Source organism: Uloborus diversus, chromosome 3, assembly GCF_026930045.1.
Source record: "Uloborus diversus isolate 005 chromosome 3, Udiv.v.3.1, whole genome shotgun sequence".
NCBI classification, from domain to species: Eukaryota; Metazoa; Arthropoda; class Arachnida; order Araneae; family Uloboridae; genus Uloborus; species Uloborus diversus.
The window spans coordinates 203,048,624-203,069,572 of record NC_072733.1 but is presented as its reverse complement, the minus strand read 5'-3'; the positions used below and the strand labels follow the sequence as shown (position 1 = coordinate 203,069,572).

The 20,949-nt window shown below is 33.2% G+C and overlaps 1 protein-coding gene across 2 annotated transcripts in view; it reads right to left on the bottom strand.

Annotated features, from left to right (window-relative positions):
- Nucleotides 1–6,172: 6,172 nt before the first annotated feature.
- The window catches only part of LOC129218517 (arylsulfatase B-like), a 48,338-nt gene continuing 33,561 nt past the window's right edge, over nt 6,173–20,949 (bottom strand). For both annotated transcript variants that reach the window (XM_054852807.1, XM_054852808.1), the window contains exons 9-11: nt 18,574–18,842; nt 10,186–10,422; nt 6,173–6,465 (exon numbers count right to left, since the gene is read on the bottom strand). In XM_054852807.1, the coding sequence (XP_054708782.1) occupies nt 6,340–6,465; nt 10,186–10,422; nt 18,574–18,842 (632 nt within the window). In that variant the 3' untranslated portion in view covers nt 6,173–6,339. The remainder of the gene's footprint in view (nt 6,466–10,185; nt 10,423–18,573; nt 18,843–20,949) is intronic.

Sequence of the window (20,949 nt, the reverse complement as noted above, 5' to 3'; positions counted from 1 at the left end):
AAGTCTAATACACATTTACCTATACCTATTATACGTTTTTTCGTTTGTACGCTTTTTTCATATAGTCCCTTCAGAAACGTATAAACGATGTTTCACTGTACTTCAATTTCTTCCAAAGCACTGGCTGTTTAGTGCAGTACATAAATTTCAGAAGTAAATGATAGATAATCAAATGTGTGTGTGTGTGTGCAATTGTGAAGGGAAAAAATATTTTAAGTAAAGTTAGAGCATTAGGTATTTGTCTTTAACAATCATTTAGATCAAATTTTCACCATACTACGTAAATCAAACATCATCAGAAATACAAGGTGAGCTCAAATGATTGACCGGATTTTTAAGAAATTAGTTTTTTGAAACTACCTACGCATTAGCAGCTCGTACGAGGGGGGGGGGAGTGAGTAAGAGAGGCAACCGTCTCTTCACTTTCAAAAAGAGAAAGGAGCTTTACCACTCCACTTTTCTTAGTTCAAAAGTTCATGTTGCATTTCAAATTGAACATATTTCCCAATGTGTTCACCCGTTGCACATTTCTGTAATTAAACTTTATTGGGGGGGGGGGGACTTGGTATGCTTCTCTTTATATGCATGTACCCTTTATTGTAATATGTGAAGTACTTTCTAAAGTATGAGTGTTTGTACTCACTCCTGTACATTATGTAGTGTACCATACAATCCTCCTGCGAGAAACAAAATTGCAAAGGTGATTCAAATGGAGGTGGCCGAGTTTTTAATAACAGATTTGTTCTTGGCATATCGTATCGTGTCCGGGTATTGTGGGGCACTAAACTGGAAATGAATATATGATTGTAGTTTGATTGAAGCATTACTTGTAAAAGTTATTCCAGTATTTTTAAAAATGAATAAATAATATGCAATATGCTGTGCATTTACGTTATAGCCACTTTAATTGTAGTGACCTATTTTGTTTGGATGACAGGGGGTGTTATAATTGGTGTGTTACATATTGGGTGTTACATCGACTATATTAATATTTTTTAAGAAAAAAAGACCCTCTATCTATGATGTAATTTCCGACACCGAGAATTTTGCAGTGAATATATTATTGACATTTACTATCACTTGCTTTATTTTAAAAATATTTATTTTTTTTTTCTGATTTTAAATCAAAAAATAAATATTTATTCTAACAGGGGTCAGACGATAAAACTTCATGTATTGATAATAACCTTTTTTTTTTAAAAAAAATAAGAACTGATACCATAATCCATGACCATTTTATTTTAACATCAAAACTAACTATGTAATTATTTTCTTATGAACTCAAATTATCATACTTTTTATCCTTATTCATTTTTATCTCTCCTATTAAGAAAGACGACATATTTCATTAATAAGAGCTAAAACTTAAATAAGTAAAGTAAAAGACACAATGTACATTAAAATTCCGAAATGTATTATTTTCACGAATGATATGATACAATTTACGTTTAATTTCATTGTAAAGTTGTCGTTCCTCTGGATAAAGCTCTCTACTTTCCTTTTCATAGCAGGGACGGACATAAGGGGACTGTCATGGGGTCATGATCCTCACCCTAAGCCTTTGACAGTACTATTCAACCATCATTATCGTATGCAATCATAATTTAATAATTGTATACAAGATGAACGGATGTAGAATATCGTGCAAAAATATGGAAACACATTGCGTTCAAATACTTTAAGAATAAACTATAAGTGTTAGTTGATTTTTTTTAAATTTATTGATGATGAATTTAAGTAAATATTTGAAATAATACTTCCTTTCAGTGTTTCGAAATTAATTAAGTTTATGCCTTACCAGGCGCCTTATTTCTGACCGATTTGGTGCGTTTTATTAACACCTAAACCGTTTCAGGAATTTTTCGTATCCAAAACTCAGAATCAAGGCTAGACTAACTAAAAGTGAGGTCCTAGGCCCACAATAATTTTAAGGCCCCTTGAAGGTTCTATAGCGGAATACAGAACACAGTGATTGATTTACACGTTTGGGGGTCCGTCGGGATGCATGTTCAAAGGCCCCTGTGTCTATGACAGAACTATGTACATAAATCTTTTATCATGTGCATTTATAAATCTCTTTTGGGGCCTCACTTTATTTTGACATAGTAAATTCGCTACTCGCAGAATGAGCAAAAATTCTCCTCAAAGAAAGTTTTTCTCCAATTAACAAGTTATTATTTTTTAACTATTATTCTAAAAATGCGTGTATTTTTCGTACAGTTGTAATGCTATGCATAATTCTTTAAGCAGGGGTGATTGTGTTCCTGTATTTTACCGAATTTCCGGTATTTTCGGACGTATTTCCGGTATTTTTATGTCCGAAAATACCGGAATTATGTTTTTTTTTTTTTGTTATGCTTTTATCTCCCTACCTCCGCAATTTTTTTAAATTATATAATACTCATCAAATATACCTGCAAGAGCCTTAAGATGGACACCTATCTCTTAAGATGGACAAAGAAATGTCAAGATAATTTGTATAACACCAGCTCAAAAGTAACTTTGTAACCCATTAAAAATTTATTCACATGTACACACAATATTTTGACTCAGAGCTATTTAATACTATGGCAAAGGTGCACTTAAGTAATAAGGGTCAAAGATTCCCCCCCCCCGTCTCGCTTTGAAACTTTCAGGTATTTTTTGATGAACTCACAATCACCCCTGTTTAAGTAACTTGGGGCCCCTTAGGCAGAGGGGGCCTCAGGCCCAAGCCTAGTAGGCCTGTGCGGTAAACAGGGCCTGCTTAGAATTTTTTGTGCATGACCCCTACACCCCCTCCCCCCAAAAATGCTAATCTGTATCGAACCTTGTTTCATAGGCTTGATAGTTATTCTTTAATTGACTAGTCAAGGATTAATGAAAAAAAACCTTTCACACGCTTTGCAGATGACCAAACATGGGAATAAAATGTTTTGCTAGATGCAGACGGTGAAATCACGTGGTGTTTTCAATTTCTTGCCAAGTCGTTAAATTTGGCAACTTAAGATTTCGGCAGACTTTAAGACTCTATATCTCGAAAATAATGTGACGAGTGCACAGAATTTATCTGTCAAAAAATATCTCGATAAATGTCTCTCTTTTGAATGCTACTATTTTAAAACCTTTTTCATTGCAATAGAAAGTAGCGTGGTCAAGCTCCTCTAGCTTTGACAAATACGTGGCGCATACTATTGGCAGACATCTTGATAAGTTCACTTCTTTCAATGTCAACAACCTGTGGGATCACCATCGCTCTGTTCGAGTCAGTCATTTGTGAGTAGTGTTTAACTTTTGTTCTTGTGTTCTGTGTTCAAAAGGGGCTTTGAAGTATTATCGCTGCATATCCAAACAGGTCAGAATTATTATATTTTTTAACGTGTAGTAGGCGAAAGAAACTAACGCACTACGAGTTTTGAAAATAGTTCGTAAGACTTCATAAATGACGAAACCATCTTAAGCGTTTGTCCCCCCCCCCAAGTCGGATTCCCCATACATTGCAGAATAGGACTCCCTCTGTTCTTTTTCATTTTCAGAGCCGCCTAATTCTGTTAAACATATATGTAATTTCGTAATGAAATTGAGTGTGTATCATTTTAGTAGTAGATTAGTATCTTCTGAAACTTTTAAAACAACTCTTCGTTTTAAAAAAATGTTCAATTTTCACTCGCAGACTATAGCAGGGATGAACAATCCCTGAACATCACCAAATGAACATAATGTTTAGCATATTTCCATTTTCTAGTTATATAATCTGTAAACATAAACAATATTACAGCATATATTTGTTTATTTAATTTTTTGCATGGTTGACGAAATTTTATTCAGAATGTGAACGGGTCCTAATACGAGTACTTTTCTAAAAATATCATTTTCCCCAAATTTGAACTTCCGAAACGCTATTTTTCAAATTTATTGACATAGAACTTATAGGCATAGACGACTGGTGCACCAAAAAAATTGGGGGGGGGGGGGGGGTCAAAGGAGATGCGTAGGGAGGGAAGGTTATGTGAACGTTGTCCGTACAACTTACGTTTTTTTTTATGAATTGAAGTTAAACGTTGTTATTGATCACTAAAACATTCGGGACATACCTCAAAAATCGAGATGGATGGTCACAGTAGACTCATTTCTCCCCCCCCCCCAATTTAAAACTCCGTTTTGATTTTAATGAAATAATTACTTGAGAAAAACATAAACTCATTAAGTCAATTCTTCTTTCCTTAATCACGTGAATCGATCAATTTTATCATTTTTTGATCGATCGTTAATTTTAAACTTAGAAAAGTAGGGGAGCAAAGCCCTCTTACTGCCAACTTTGGTCGAGATCAGACGTAAACTGTGGATTTGTATAGGGAACACACACACACACACATATATATATATATATATATATATATATATATATATATATATATATATATATATATTCTTTTTTTATTTATATAGATTAACTAAGTTGTAGGAAGAAAACGAATGGAGGGTCTGACTTTGGTCCACTTCCCAAACTAAAAAAATTAAAAATCCAAGAAATACTTGCATTTAATTTTTTTTTTAACTTCGAATCCAAAAATCGAATAAATTTAAGTTTCTGATTTAGAGCAATGCCTTTCATTAGTTCTCTTTACAAATATTTTAAAAATACATTAAGCATATAAGTGATTCTACAAAAGTGGGAAAGCTTGTTAAAACTGGGATAATTTCTTTTTTTTTTTTTTTTTTTTAAGCTTTCTTATGGGTACTTTCATACTTCTTTAGCATTAAATTTTCGATGACTTTCCCAAAATTAGAATTTTTTTTCCTATTAAAATAAAAATATTCAGTGAAATAGTCTCATTCGTATGCTTCGTCCCATGGCTGTTATTCTCACGTTCTAAAATATTTAGACAAAACTGATTAACTTCTGCTCTGTTTTTTTTTTCTTGTCTTATCTCTTTTTTTAAATGATCTATGTCTTAAGAACATTTATCATTAAACAGTACCAGAACGATGTGAAAACATGACATCAAAAAACGAGAGTAAAGATTGTTCGAAAAATTGCCAGTTGCCGAAAAATACAACATTTTCCCCCTTTTTGAAGATCTGTTTGAGAAAGCGGAAACACAGCTTTAAAAGAAGCATTTTAGTTTATTTAATTTGGTACGAGTTGCATATTCACGTTCTTCACACATTTTAATTTCAGGTCACAACGTTTACTTTATTTTTTCAGATGAGTGTTTTTATACCTTCTTTTTGATGTGACCACTAGAAAACCAGTAAAATATAAATACTATAATCAAAATTTGATGATATGCAATAATCAATCTTGCTATCCTAAGTTCTCGACCGAAGTTAAGCCTGAAAAGCTTCTAAAATAAATTTCTGAGACTGATTTTCATGTTAGTTATTAGTTTAGTTATTAGTATGCCCTTTATCCTTTGTCATTGATATGGCTTTTATTAAAACATATGAATAACTCAAAGACCATTGATTATAGAAGCGTAGGATTGTTTATAGTAATTTATACTTGTAAAAACCAAAATTTAGAAGGATTTTAATTTGTTCTTTTTAAAACTTCAACAGATTAATATACATCATTCACATACCTGCGAAAAGTACAATTGCAAAAATACAATCAGATACAAATAATTTAGCTCTGCTGATGTTATATTTAATTGCATAACCTTAAATGTATTTTCTTTTCTTTTTTCAAATTTTTTAAGTTAAATTAGTGTTTGGCACAATGAACTTTCCTGTTTTTATAGAATAACCCATGCATACAACTCGTCTCTCATTCCAATGTTCGCCTCGACTGTGTTTTAGTCGGGTTGAACCTGTCTTCGTTTTTATTTGCACTGATGATGGCACTTGTATTTTAGAGTGCCGAAACAGCTGTTTGCTGGTTTTTTAACCTTTTTTCATTTTGAATTTGTACTTTATATACGTTGTCATATTTTATTCACTATGCAGTACAAAGTTTTCGACTACTTTTTATGAACCCATGCATAGTTCAACTGCTTTTGCGTTTTTTTAGTCCTAACTTATGTAATTCAAGAGTGACATTGTAAAGTAGAAATGAAAACTATTATGTCTGTCCTTTGCTGACAAAATATCATAACACACTTGTAGTTTATTTGTCATGTAATGTAAGTGAAAATATTTTACTGTATTTTTTATTGAACTTTTAGTCACTCATAACGCATTCATACCAAAACTCTAGACGTGTATTTTATTAGTAAATCGATGTACATTGAACTTAAAACTTAGTTGAAACAATGTAGTCCATGTTTTAATTTGTTAAATAATAAAGCCATTGTGTGGTTACTGTTGCGAAACTGAATAAGTAAAATAATGTAACTTCGTGTTATTGAAGTGATATTTCTATTTCCAAGGCATCCACGCATTCCCGTGTAATTTTGGATCGGCAGCATGGTCAGGTGGCACACCAGCTGGATCTTTTGCAATAGCTTTGTACTTGTTCATAGACGTTTGTAGCTGAGCTACAACCTGAAAATGACACAAAAAATGAAAAGAACTGTATCAAGATCGTACAAAAAACGTGGTTAACAATATCAGTCAACAAAAAAAAAAAAAAAAAAGTTTTGATAGGATTTGGAGCTACAAAAATAATACTTAAGAAGGCATCTTTGTTTTATGCAACTGCTAGTTGTTACTTTTGAACCCTAAAAATTTAAATTCAAGGCAGAATTTGTATACTCTGTTACTGATAAAGCAAAGATGTGCTTGGTATGCCTTTTCTTCTAAGATTTATGGTCATACAGATTAAACGCATAGTGTGCTTCCACATAAAACTCCTTTCCCCCATCGAAGACGTAAGGATTCTGCCACGAAAAGAGGGTGCGGGGGGATTAATAAAGGTGGAAAATCTCGTATAATTTCTTTATACTCTGTGAAAAGGGGGATATACTTTTCTGTACAGGGATCTAACTTCGCTCGGCTACCTGGAAAGCACGGAAACACCGAATTCAGCATACTTGATATCCTGCTACTCTCAAACTTGCATTTTTGATTTCAATATCTATGATTCTTCATACAATGTCTCTCTAAGTGTTGAGTGAAGTCTCCAAAGCTCTAGGGACACTTGACCCATTTTCAGACTGCATGAATATAATTTTTTGTACCATTTCTACTTGGAATTATGCTATTGTTTTTAGCCATAAAAATGTGCAGAATGGCCAACTATTTATGTATATTTTTCATATCGTTCTAACTATTCTACAAAAAAAGGGGGGGGGGGATGTAAAACCAAAAATTGGGTCAAGTCTCCCTAGTTTCCCCTACCAATGTCTTTTAGCTGCATATCTGTATAAAAAAGCAAATCTAAGCACTTGATGATCTATGTACAAAATTTAGCCCGTTTATGATCATTATTTCACGACGAGGTTTTACTCTGTCCGACACGCTGTTTATAGGTAGTAAAAGCAGTTTATCAAAAAATGCACTGAAGTGCAATGTAAGTCCTTTCAGAAGATCGATTTCCCAGAAAGGGCGAAATCACTTGTATCTAGAGCTTACGTTTTTTTATGCTCTAATTATGTACATCTTAACAACAGCATTCTGTGATCATATATGAGTGTAAGTTATGTTTCCTTTTTGTGACGTACGAATCGCCTACATGGGTGACGATGATTTTAATGATAAAGTTCTCAGTTTATATCTCAGGCACGTAAAGGCTTGGCGGGATAAAACCGGGTGGAATGGCTTCCTCCGAGTATCCCATATTCAACTGTCTCTGTATTGACCTTTTAAACATTAACGGTCCGGAGGAGATTGGATTACAGGCAGACAGACGCGCACAGATTTTAATGGTATACTATACGGAGGATTGTTAGAAAAGTGCGCGACCGTGAAAACCATTCCAAGGATGCAGACGGCTTTTTTTGGGGATTTTCCTTCACATTTCTCGCTCTTAAGACATTTTTGGCTCCTGTGGTTCAACAGGCTCCTCCTGATACAGCTCGTGTGATTTGTGGTTGTTCCCCGTACACGAGGAGAGGAACGAGAATTGAAATAAGAGAGAACAGACAGGGGTGATTGTGTTCCGGTATTTTACTGAATTTCCGGTATTTTCGGACGTATTTCCGGTATTTTTATGTCCGAAAATACCGGAATTATGTTTTTTTGTCATGCTTTTATCTCCCTACCTCCGCAATTTTTTAAAAATTATATAATACTCATCAAATATACCTGCAAGAGCCTTAAGATGGACACTTATCCTTTAAGATGGACAAATGTCAAGATAATTTTGTATAACACCAGCTCAAAAGTAACTTTGTAACCCATTAAAATTTTAATCAAATGTACACACACTATTTTGACTCTGACTATTGAACTATTTAATACTATGACATAGGTGCACTTAAGTAATAGGGGCCAAAGATTACCCCCCCCCCCCCGTTCTCGCTTTGAAACTTTCAGGTATTTTTTAATGAACTCACAATCACCCCTGATTATAGATGTTACGACAGCCGAGCTAAACTCCATTCCGAAACGGACCTTCTCGGAATGCTTCCAAGAACGGAAGCACCGCTGGGGAAAGTGTGTGGAGTACCAAAGAGAGTATTTTCAGTCAGTTACCGCCCTACAGCCAGGGCTAAGGCAGAAATACATGAAATACGCCGCCAGCTCAGTCATTCCATCCGAGGACTGAATTTTCCTGCTTATTAGCACTCATCAGCCCGGAATAGGAAGTGCCTGAGCTGGAGGTGTAAAACCTCTTAAGGAACCGAAAATATCCTCGTTTAGCTGGTGCTAATGGTCAGTGCTAATTCTATATTAGCTACCAGTTTGTTTGGCACTCTTGGCTTCCTTAAGAGGTTTTCCACCTCCAGCTCAGGCACTTCCTATTTTGGGCTGATGAGTGCTAATAAGCAAGAAACTGCAATTCTCGGATGGAAAGACTGAGCTTGCAGTGTATTTCATGTACCAAGGAGAATGTTTTTAGGTTGATTGGGTTTCCAGCGCTCCGGGTTTTCCAGTTTGTTTTTTCATCGGCTCGAAAGTAGGATATTTTTCTAATAGACCTTGTACACTAAGTGTTATAGATTCAAAGGCGTAATTAATCACTTTTTTTAATTTTTGAAAACACCTGTCTTTATTCCCATAAAAATTATATTTCATAATACAGTGAAACCTGTGTAAGTTGACCACTTGCGGTGCAGTACTTTGGTGGTCAACTTAGACAGGTGGTCAACTTATAGAGGGTAGTAATGAAAACTTTTTTTTTTGTCATTTCTTGTCCATGCATTAATTTTTTAACTAACTGGAATATACTTTAAACTAACTTTCATTGTTTAACATTACTTTAAAACAATAAGAAAAAAGTTTTTTAAATTTTTTTAGAGATTATTTACCAGAATGACGCGTATAGTATCATACAAATTTAAAATTTCAAAATTGATCAAAAAAAATGCCCCATTGCTTATGAAAAACTACTTACTTGATATTAACAATTCCTAAAGATTCATAACAAGTCAAAAGTCACTCACATTCTTCATTTGTTTTTTTCTTTCAGATTTGTGTCCATGGTGATCTACTTTTTAACAAAATAACTCCTTATTGAAGTTTGGCGCATTTTCTGGGACTTAATATTAGCCCAATGTTTTTCGATGGAAACATAAATATTCATAGGTTTTTTCTAAAATGTCTGGTTACTTATTTGAGGCATAACTGATGAAACTTTTAGTACAATCTAATGCTTTTGCCTAGTGGTCAACTTACAAAGAGTTTTTTACAATACTCCAAACCAAATTTGTTGTTCATTAGTGGTCAAGATAGAGAGGTGGTCAAGTTACAGAGGTTTTCCTTCATTATATAAGATAGGACTGATTCCGTTCCTGACAAAAGCGGTCAACTTAGACAAGTGGTCAACTTACAAAGGTGGTCAACTTTACAGGTTTTATTGCATTGAGATAGTGTGAAACTTTACTGATACACTGTTAAAAATTCAGGAAGATTTTCTGGTAATTGTTACTGTAAAATTGCATCGCCGACGCATCGCTGATTTTTACGGTAATTTATACCGGAGAAATAAGCGATCCCAGCACCAACTGGTTGCTGTGGCCTACCGAGGAAACCGTAAAATTTTACAGTAACATTTGATTTTTACGGTAATAGTTACTGGCAACATGGATGCCAGTAACAATTACCGTAAATTTTCCGGAAAATTTTTAACAGTGTATAATTAAGTGATAGAAAAATACTGACCTCCGGAAGTTGGTCTGCGATATTGTAGAATTCGCAAGGATCATTATGCACGTCGAAAAGGCACGGTCCTTCTTCGGGCTTACAGGTATCGACGCTTGGAGGCAACGATCCGCATTTTACTTGCAGTAATTCATTACATCCCGGAACAAGACATGCGTAGGCTAAGCGAGGATCTTTTCGGTATTTTCTCCATAATATTCGAGCTGCTTTGGATCTCTTTAAATATTTTTTGTAATTCTGAAAAAAGAAAATAACTGTTGGGAATTCCAAATAATATTATCAATAATTCACGTTTATTTTGATATATTTGGCTTTTAATTAAATCCCTATTTTCTTTTATCTTGCAAAGTCACAAATGCTAATTTCAATGTATGTAACGTATTTCCCGATTTAGACACGTGCGTGCCTTACGTCATGAAATGACGAAATTCCTTATCCATTTGATTGGCCGCCGTTCTAACATCGGGAAATGCGCATTTCACATGCAAATGACTCTGGCTGACTATATATGTTGCTTCTGTAGCTCAGTTGCTTGCTCTTATTTTTAAGGCGTCGTATTTTTCTTTCATATAGTCAGCCAAGTCGGCTACTTGCCGTCATGCTCTCGAATAGGCATTTTATAACAGTAAACTTTATCTGCAAACCTTAAGTTTAAATAACTAAAACTACGATTGCATAAATGATTCTTCATTTTTCATAATGCAAATTTACAAATAATGGTTTTGCCTGTTTTACTAAAATATCTATGCTTCGAGAGAACTTATTTTGCAATATCATTTTTCATATGTAAATAGCTCGCCAAGGATACCACTGTATAATATCACCAAGGAGGAAATAAATTCATAATTTCAAATACAGGTATTGTTTTCTGAAAAGGACTCCAGTTACACTCTGCAACTAAAAATGCACTAATTAAATTAGTCATCGGTGCGATAACTTCATTGATAAAACCTCATCGCACAGTAATAACAATGTCCATCACGGTCCATTTTTGGAATAGCATAATTCAGTGGGTAGGAGCGAGAAGGAGACGAATATGGTGCCGGGATTTGTAACTAACAATTAAACGCAGTGGTTGGAAGTAGCGCGCTACAAGTAGCGACGCTACTGTAGTAGCTACATTTTTGAGTAGTTTGTAGTGTTGTGCTCACTACTTTTTAAAAAAAGTAGTGTAGTGGGTAGTTAACTACAAAAAAATAGTAGTTTGTAGCGATTTCTGGAAACTACTTTCAAATAAACTGAAAAAAAAAAATCAATGTTCAAACGAATTTGACTGGCTCAAATTTTACACAAGTACATCAGCAGATGCAATGAGAAGTAAGACTAATAAAAATACGAGCTAACCTCAAGTATTTCATTTTGACGGCATACCTGCTATCTGTTCGACGCCTTTAGTTTGTTTGCCGTCGTAATTTTTATATTTCACCAATATTTACATTGAAAAAAACACTTATTTTCGTGAAAATGAAGATATCGGTGATTTCGCGAGTTGAAAATTTGGTTAATTTTATATGAACGGACCGAAGATTGAAAAACAAAAATATTTTAGCGAGGCTTAAATTTTTGACAGTATTCACCAAATAAAAAGAAGCTACTGAAACTGTTATAGAAAAGGATGAAATTGAACTGTTCTGGAGGACTTACAATAAATGCGAGCATTACAGTGTATGAGAATATGATAACGGATATTTTTCTTAGTGTCTTCTGATGAGCTAATTTATCAATCTTTTTTTGTTCAATCCTCTTACGGTGTATTTGTGTATTAGGGTGTCCCGCCCCCCAAAAAAATCGAAAGTTGATTTTTCAAGTAGCACACTTTCTTATATTTTATCCTTTTACGTCAAAAAAAAAAAAAATCATATAATTTGAACAACGGCAACAAGTGCCGATTATGTCTGAAAGTGTGAACCAGCACTTGTGTAGTACTAGGTCAAATTAAAATAAAATGTTTTTCTTAGAAACTCAAAATTTCTGTTGATAAAACGTTACTCCTATACCCCACATATCCACCCCAAAAATATTTATTCAAAATAAAAACCATTTAGATATCCCACACGTGGCCTAACATTTATAATTTTCTTCAAAAAATTAAGTTTTTGATACATATTTTCAGATATGTAAGATTTTACGAAATTATGAAGCTCAAAAATATTAACAGTAAAGTAGAAAAGTAGGGAATTAGCGTTAAATAGATATTTTTGTTTTCCTGCAATTTTTAAGTCTCCCACATAGTACTCAAAGATATGGATTTCTTTCAGGTTGAGTTAAATTTTTCATTTAAAATATATTATTTTTTTATTATTCGTTTGTAATTGTTGATCTGTAAATGTGTTCGCCAGTAATTTTTGAACTTGATATTCTATTTAAATTTATATGTAATTTTTTGAAAGATATCTGAAAAAAAAAAAAAATTAAATTAAATTATGAATTTTAGGTCAAGTTTGGCATATCCAACTGTTTTTTAATTTGAATAAATGTTCTTGTGGTACATGTGGGGTGTTGGGTATAGGGGCAACGTTTAATCAACATAAATTTCGAGTTTCTAAAAAAGGTTTTTTTTTTTTTTCGATTTGGCCTAGCATACAAGTACTGTTTTACACTTTCAGGTGCAAGTCAGCACGGGTTGCCGTTGTGCAAATTATATGAAACTTTTTCACCGACTTCAAAAACGGAGGTTATGATTTCGTATTGCGGCTTTTTATGTATGTTTTCGAATTATTCCAACACTACTGGACCGATTTGAAAAAAATTTATTTTTTGTTTGGAAAAGTATACTTCCCAGATGGTCTCATTGTAACTTGGTCTGGATGTGATAAGGGGTCCTGGAAAAATCCAAGAAACTTTAAATTTCATACGTCACGATCACGTAGTTTTGCTGTGATCGGTGTATTTACACCTAAGGTTTTGGCTATCTCTTAAACGATATTTAATTCTCGCGGCACATGGATAATTAATTTTCGCAACGCTGCGCTGCCTGCTAATTTATTATAATAGGTGTTACTAATGTATTTATTACTGCGTAGCAAAGCAGTAAATTAAATATATTTTGCTGCTTTAATAGTTGAATCAATTACCTTAATATTTTATTTACTAATAAATAACTTTATTTAGGCATTAAAATATAATGTTCTTTATTTAATATTCCAGGTTTTAAATATATTTAGTGTTCAATTGCGGTGGAATTGAATACAGACCACCCCTCCCCCACGATTTAATTTATATTCTTTAATAATATACATTATAACTGTGTATGATTTCTAAAGTTTGACCAATATTCTAGATTTACTATTTCACGATGCCGCCAGTTCAATTTGAAATTAGGGACTATATTAATTAGCAGGCTTCAAAAAAAAAAAAAAAAAAAAAAAGGAGGAGGTTCTGAACTCGTCGGATTTGTTTTTCCTTTGTACAATGTTCCATAAATACTCGAAGACACCTGTACTCAGGGGCATGCACAGGGAGGGGGGAGGGACACCTGTTGGCCCGGGCCCGAACCGAAAGAGGGCCCAATATTTTTATAACTAAAGGTGAAAATAGTGTTAACAATATGGAGAGGGGTCTGGAAAAGTCATTTATGATGGGCTCCAAAATTTCTATGCACGCCCCTGCCTGTACCGATAAGGAAAATTCTTTTTTTGTTTGAAACGGTAAACTTCCTCGGCGGTCTGTTGGTCATCAAGTTCAGGTTTGATGAAATTGAAGGAACTCTTCAAATATCATACTCACATTTAAATCTATTTGTACTTTATTAACTTTGTATATCGTCTCACTTAGTGAACCGGTTTTTATGCTTTTTTTTTTTTTTAGTGGTGGTTTTGTTTAGGGTTGGTCTAATTTAGGTTCCAAATCTTTGATTTACCCTATTTGTTCTTTAGGGAAAAGTTAAGGGTAAAACAATAAATTTCATGCAATTTCCTTTACAAACGATTAAATATAAAACCCATTGATAAACAAAGGCCATAAAACAAAGTTATATACTTTCTTTACCTATAGTTAAAGAAAGTACTAAAAAAATATATTATTAGGAGCAATGCTAATGAAAATTTTGATGAAAGGATTCTCTGAAGCAAACATAAAATTCATTCTAGTGGAATTTTTAAATTTCATCTATAGTGGGGTCATGTGAAGAAACATGCTACTTTTATCACGAGTTACATGACACGTATTGTGAAACATAAATTACAATTTACAATATTACAATTCTAAAATTTACAATTTTACAAATTTAAACTTAAAGCGATTTCGTTTATTTATTTATTTTTAGTGACTCGTGCATTTGCTTGTGGAAAGCAAACTTTGATAAAGTTGAACAACTAATGATGAAGACAATTTTTTTTTTGTAATTAGTTACGCATTTGCAAAAGCCTGTCTACACAGTCGTCGAAAGTGGTGTTATTTACACCACTAACAAGCAAAAAATAAATTACTTTTAAATAAATTTTAAAAAAACGCCTTCAAAAAATACCCAGGAACTAAAAATCAAAAAATAACTGATTACACTTACATTCTATTTCCTACCCAAACATAGAAATGAAATTTATTTTACAATTCCAGTACAAAAATCAACTGAACTAAACACCGAATTATAAAATAAACACTGATTTAAATTGCTATACGATTAATTATTTTAAATACCTAACTAGTTATATACGATCTATTAATTTTTAATAACCTTTTGAAATCGGGGCCTCCTATAAACTACTACATAACGTAACTGAGTAGGTTTAGTTTTAAAGACTAATCTCGCGTATAGTTAAATTAGTGTTTAATTCAGGATTCGGTGGGCTGTCAGTTGCGTTATGTAGTTGTTAATAGGCGGCCCCGACTTCAAAAGGTTATTAAAAATTAAGAGATCGTATATAACTAGTTAGGTATTTAAAATAATTCATCGTATAGCAATTTAAATCAGTGTTTATTTTATAATTCGGTGTTTAGTTCAGTTGATTTTTGTACTGGAATTTCATTTAATTAAAATAAATTTCATTTCTATGTTTGGGTAGGAAATAGAATGTAAGTGTAATCAATTATTTTTTGCTTTTTAGTTCCTGGGTATTTTTTGAAGGTGTTTTTTCTTTTTTTAATTTAAAAGTAATTTATTTTCACGATTGTTTTTACACAAGAGGAAAAATACAAGAGTTTATGCAATTTGAAAAATTGACTTTCATTTTTTGAGGGACAACCTATTGTGTATGCTTTGTATTTACTTATTTTTTGGAAAGTAGTGAAGTAGCGACTACATTTCAGAAGTAGTTTGTTGTTGCTACATTTTGAAAAAAGTAGTTGTAGTTGTAGTTAACTACATTTGTAACAAAGTAGTTGTAGTTCGCTACAAAAAAAATGTAGTTTTTCCAACCACTGATTAAACGTTATGTCAATTCGGGGAAACTTCGCATAATTTGTATGACATTGTGAAGCACGAATTGCAAGGAACTGCAGTGAGTCTGAACAGATGTATACAATTTTGAAATTTGTGCGTCCCAACCATGTTCTCCCACAACTTGTTTCTGCGCAAAGGTTACTTCTTAACTGTCATATAGTTTTGTGGTTCATTTATTATCTTCGTTATTTCAAATCATTTTAAAACAGTAAAGCGGCTCTCAGAATACACATTTTGGTAATCATAAGCATTTATAATATTACGTAAAAAATACTAATGACTTAAAAATAGAAAAAGTAACATTAGTTTTTTCCAATTAATTGCGAACCAAATAATTTTTAAAATTTTGGATGAAAGGGCTTAAAAGTTATTTCTTTGGTTGGTTTAACTGTCGTGGAAAGACGCTTAGTTGGGAGAAAGGACTTATAATGTGCAATTTTAATTCTAATAATTTTATCACTTAATTAAATATAAATAATAATCCACTTTTGCTCTCAATTGGGCATTTTGTTGAAAATATTTTGGAAAACTTGACCGATTTCTAATTTTCTGAAATGCCTCTTCCTCCGCGTTTTGCGTGCAGATAGCTAGCTCTCACTATGTGTATTTCACGATTACGGAACATTTCTGATTTAAAAAAAAAAACCTATTTCTAACCAGGTAAGAAACTCCAGCAACATACAAAGTTTTGTTTATTTAAAGCGACTATAGGTGGAAGTATTCAACAATGGCTGTTTGTCAGTACAGAAATGAAAATTTTCTGCGTTTAGTCTAATCTGTTAATTTAATCTAATCTATAAAATTTTAGTCTAATTAGCCAAAGTAATCATTAATTTTTTGCAGCTTAATTGATGGTGATTTAAAGAGTAGTAGTGATGGCAAACAGAAGGATGTTCTCCACATGCGGAAGGATTTAATTCTTATTTGAAATAATTTCGCGTAATTAACTAGAGTCTATTCAATGTGAAAGGAAAAAAGGGGCTCCATCTATCTCTGAACCCTTACCGAATGGCCCTGAGAAATAAAGTCAAAAGACATTTTAGTGTTTTGAAAATAAATTTTGTAAAAAATAAAAAGTGTTGGGAAACTTTTATGTGAGTAGGGGACCCGCCTTGACTCTCAGGGACCCTGAATTCAACTACAACGTTATAATTTAAAAAAAATGTCTTCTTGTACATAAAATTAAGAATTTCCTCACAAAACTACAACTTTTTTGTATGGAATGGAGCGTTGAACCCTAACACTTAAATGCAAAAAGATATGAAAAACTCTGTTTATGATATACATTGTAAAATTGTAATGAAACAATTTGTGTCAAAAGGGAGTTGATTTTTTAAAACAAAGGAAGGAAAAAGAATAGTAAAGAAGAAATTCAAAGATTACGAGTTTAATCTATCATTCTGGTTAAGATTAATTCTTTTTCATACATTTCCAAAAAAACTAGATCACATTGATTGCATGTTCAACGAACATTATCATTTTTGGTACGATTAGATAAATTTGGATCTTTGGGTATTTTAATACGTGAATCAAAGTTTCGTGGTGAGGCCCCTGGAGGTGTGAGGCTGTGACTTCACATACGATTTGTTAAGCCACTAGGACGGCAAAAAAAGTTTTGATTTAATGGTACAATCAACTCACGAAAACGTGAAGACAGTGGGAATCTAATTTTACGTTTTCTGTTGAACCAGTCATAAAAAACGTTCCAAGCAGAAAAACGTAAAATCGGGGCCGTATTAAAAATCTAATCATGTTGTTTAAAAATTGACTCTTTTCTAGTGAAATGGTGGATTGAATGTGTAATCTTTACTTGCTTTCGATACAATTTAATTGATAGCACGATCTGCACTAACAATCGTTTCCAAATTTCACAAATAAAAATAGTTATCGAGTTTTTATTCTTAGAATCGCTTGATCCGTTGTAGGGGCACTCTCGATCATTTCTTCTTCGTCTTCGTCATTATATCATCGAAAGCGGGTAGTTAATCTGATACTGAAGGTTTCGTGATGTGATTAGTCGTTACATGCTTCACCAAATTCAGGAAAATGTTCAAAAAGAGTATCAGCAGCTGTGGGCAGGTAAATGGTAGTGTCTGCGGAAATGAGTTTTCGAGACGAATGAAAAAACGCGTTTCGGATTCAATGCAATAGGGAAATGTTGGAATAGGACGTTTTTTTCGAGCGTACAAAAACGTATTAAGCGGACTTTCTAAAAAAGGGTAACGTTACATCCGGAATATATTAGCATTATCAGTATAGCCGTTTTCAGAGACCTGCAGAAAATGAGGTCGGATGTAGGATAACGTATGAAACGGACAACGTAAAATCGGGGTTGCACTGTATTACTTTATCTAGAAGCTATCGCTGGGGTCCCAAAATCTTGACCAAAAATTCTACTAATATTTTGATAACATCAGCGCAGGCCTGTCGTAATCGCAAATTTGCAGGAGGTTTCGGCTAAGGAAAACGGATGTTTATCTTGAAAATAACATCAAAACCTCAATCAAAATAATCTTGCTCAATCCATTTGGTCTGATGTGACATTTTTGCTCATATATTTGAGCGGCTTTTTGGAATTTAATATAAATTAGCTTGTAAATTTTATATAGAAATATAAGAAACCATTATACAACACTATATTATCAATTTACTAAAAAAAAGTTGTATTAAAAAATAGCGATTTTCAATTGTTGCGGGCGTGATCATAGTTGCCCCAACAACATGTACATATCATTATTTTTGTTTAAAAAAATAAATAGTTGGTACTTTATATTATGAAACATAACTCCTTATATACACATATATTTCAATTTAAAGACAAAAATTAAGTTCTGGTAATAAAGTGCAAATGTATCGACCAATCTTGCACAAGCAAGCTGTCGAGAAACTAAGAATCAATTCTCTCAAATAATATGAGCTTTATAAAACATGAAACTGCTTCTGATTTTTTTAATGAAAAATTTAACGATTGGAAAACGTGGTACTTATATTAATATTAACTGAAATCTTACCCTTTTGTATAGCTTAAGTAGTACTTTCGACTCTATAGGAACAACATCTTTTATGGGCTTCCCATTCTTGTCATACCATCCATCAAAGCGTCCCTTGTAATAACTGCCTTTGACCAACTTGAAATTATGCACTCGAATCCCTTCCACATCATCAATTGGATCAATGTTGTGAAGAATTTCGTGTCTCGGCGACGGTGCATTATGTACTAAGGATGGCCATTGATCAACTCCGTCTATCCCTTTCAGGGACTTCACTATCTCTGCTCCCCCTGTAAGTAAATAATCCTAAGTAAAGAAATAATTCGAAACAAATGCGTTACATTTCGTCAAACTCTTGCATAAAGGTACCCTGTAAGGCAAGGAACAATATATTAATTAAATAATTTTGGAAAAAAAAATCAGACCATTATCGTTTCCGTAGAACAAAGAGAAATAGGATATGTACTCTGTTATAAGTAAGCACAAATGACGAACCCGATCATATTTTCAAAGCTATTGCATATATGAGACAGTGAGAAGCAAATAGGTGTACTGTTTGTTCTCGAACACCTTGCGACTAGTAACTGCGAACGGTTCCAATTGAAAAAGGAGTGATGGTTTAATGAAGAACACTTCCCAATGCGTTTGGTTTTTGCTTGCTCGTTACTTCTTTCTTGCTATCACCCCTGTTTCGGTAAAATCAGAAGAGACCTGACGCATGCGCAAATTCGAGTAAGGTTTCGCGTTAAAATGACGGACAGTTAGTGGGTTTTAAAGTTTCGAGTAAAACCCGTTTAAAGTTCAGATCCTAGGTAGTCTTTCACTGAAATTTTTATTCCTAAATCATGCTTTACATCAGCATCCACTACAGCTATTAGTACCATCTCTTGCCCTAAAACAGAGAAGTTCGCCTACCATTTGTACTTATTATCTCCAAATTTTAAATTTTTGCACTTGCACCCCTTTGCTTCTCACTGCCTCACATTACAATAAGTGATACATGAATTTAAAGAGAGGTATATGAAAGGTTTTTTTTATTACAGTTTAATTACACAAACGAGTAATATGTAAGCAAATTGCGCAAAATGCTCAATGTTTTAGCGTTTTGTTACACGACAACATCTAACTTGTAATCCAGTTCGTTGCACACCTTTTGCAATATCTCACTGTCAATTGTTCGCAATGCTCTGTAAATACGTTCTTGAAGTTTTTGTAGGGTTTTCGGCATCGGAATTGTTAAAGTCTTTGACGTAGCCCCATAACGAGAAATCACTTGGTGTGTGTAACGAACTGGATTACAGACAAGAGGGTGACACCTCGAACATTTGTAGCTGAAAAAAACTTGGTATATTTAGTGGTAAATCATGTATCACTTTAATGCGTAGTTTCAAAAATATGCTTTTCAAATCGGGTCCATTATTTGTGTTCACACTCGATAATTTGACAAACTCGATGGATTTTTTTTCCCTTTCAAAAGTAGCAAATGAAGGAAATATCGCTTACTGTCAATATGACGATCTTATCTGATGTAGGGTAGTGATTCTAGTTCCAGGTCTTAATAAAAAGCTGTATCTGAGAATTTCGAAAGCAATTTTATTCGAGTTAGTTTTTGGTGATTGAGGTAATACTTTTTACTTCAAAAATGGGCCCTAAATATTCGTATATTTAAAAAGTTTCTCTTCTTTCTCTTAAAACTCAATTCCCTGTGCTACTTTTTTTAGTTAATATAGAAATAGTGTTAGCTTTCGGGTTAGTGTTCCCACATCTTTTGAAAGTATTAAAGTTAATTACAGTGAGCTATATCGAACTTTACTCCTTGTTAAATGAGGCAAACATTGATCACTGGAATAATTGCTGATTATGTTCATGTTTGGTTGTAAATATAATCAGAGAAATATAGTGAATTGTTAATTTCAGTTCTTTAACTTGACTTTAAAACTTTATTAACTGAAAACACTATAAAAATAATAAGAATGCCAATAAATATGGCAAAAAGAAACAGAAGATTAATGAATATGATTCAGAGACACTTGGAGATTTTAAAGTGTTGAGGTTTTTTTTCTTTTTGTTCAAAAAAAGAAAAAAATAACCTTATCTGCTGCATTACTAAAACTTGAGGGTTCATTTATTTCATCGAATGTAATTTCTAAATTGCTGTTGTGTGCAAGCATGTTAAAAATGCATGACTTCTATTAAAAAAAAGTGATCATTATTCCAGAAGTGATCAAGCTCCGAAAAAAGATTTCAGGAAGAGGCAAACCAGAAGCAATTTCTGATCACTGAAAATTTTAAAAACTTCAAATTCTGTTTTGAATATTCAAGGGAACGAATGTTGTTCTTACGACTTGTCTCCTAAACTATCAAACTTTTCCAAAAAAATAAAATTATGCCTTGAAA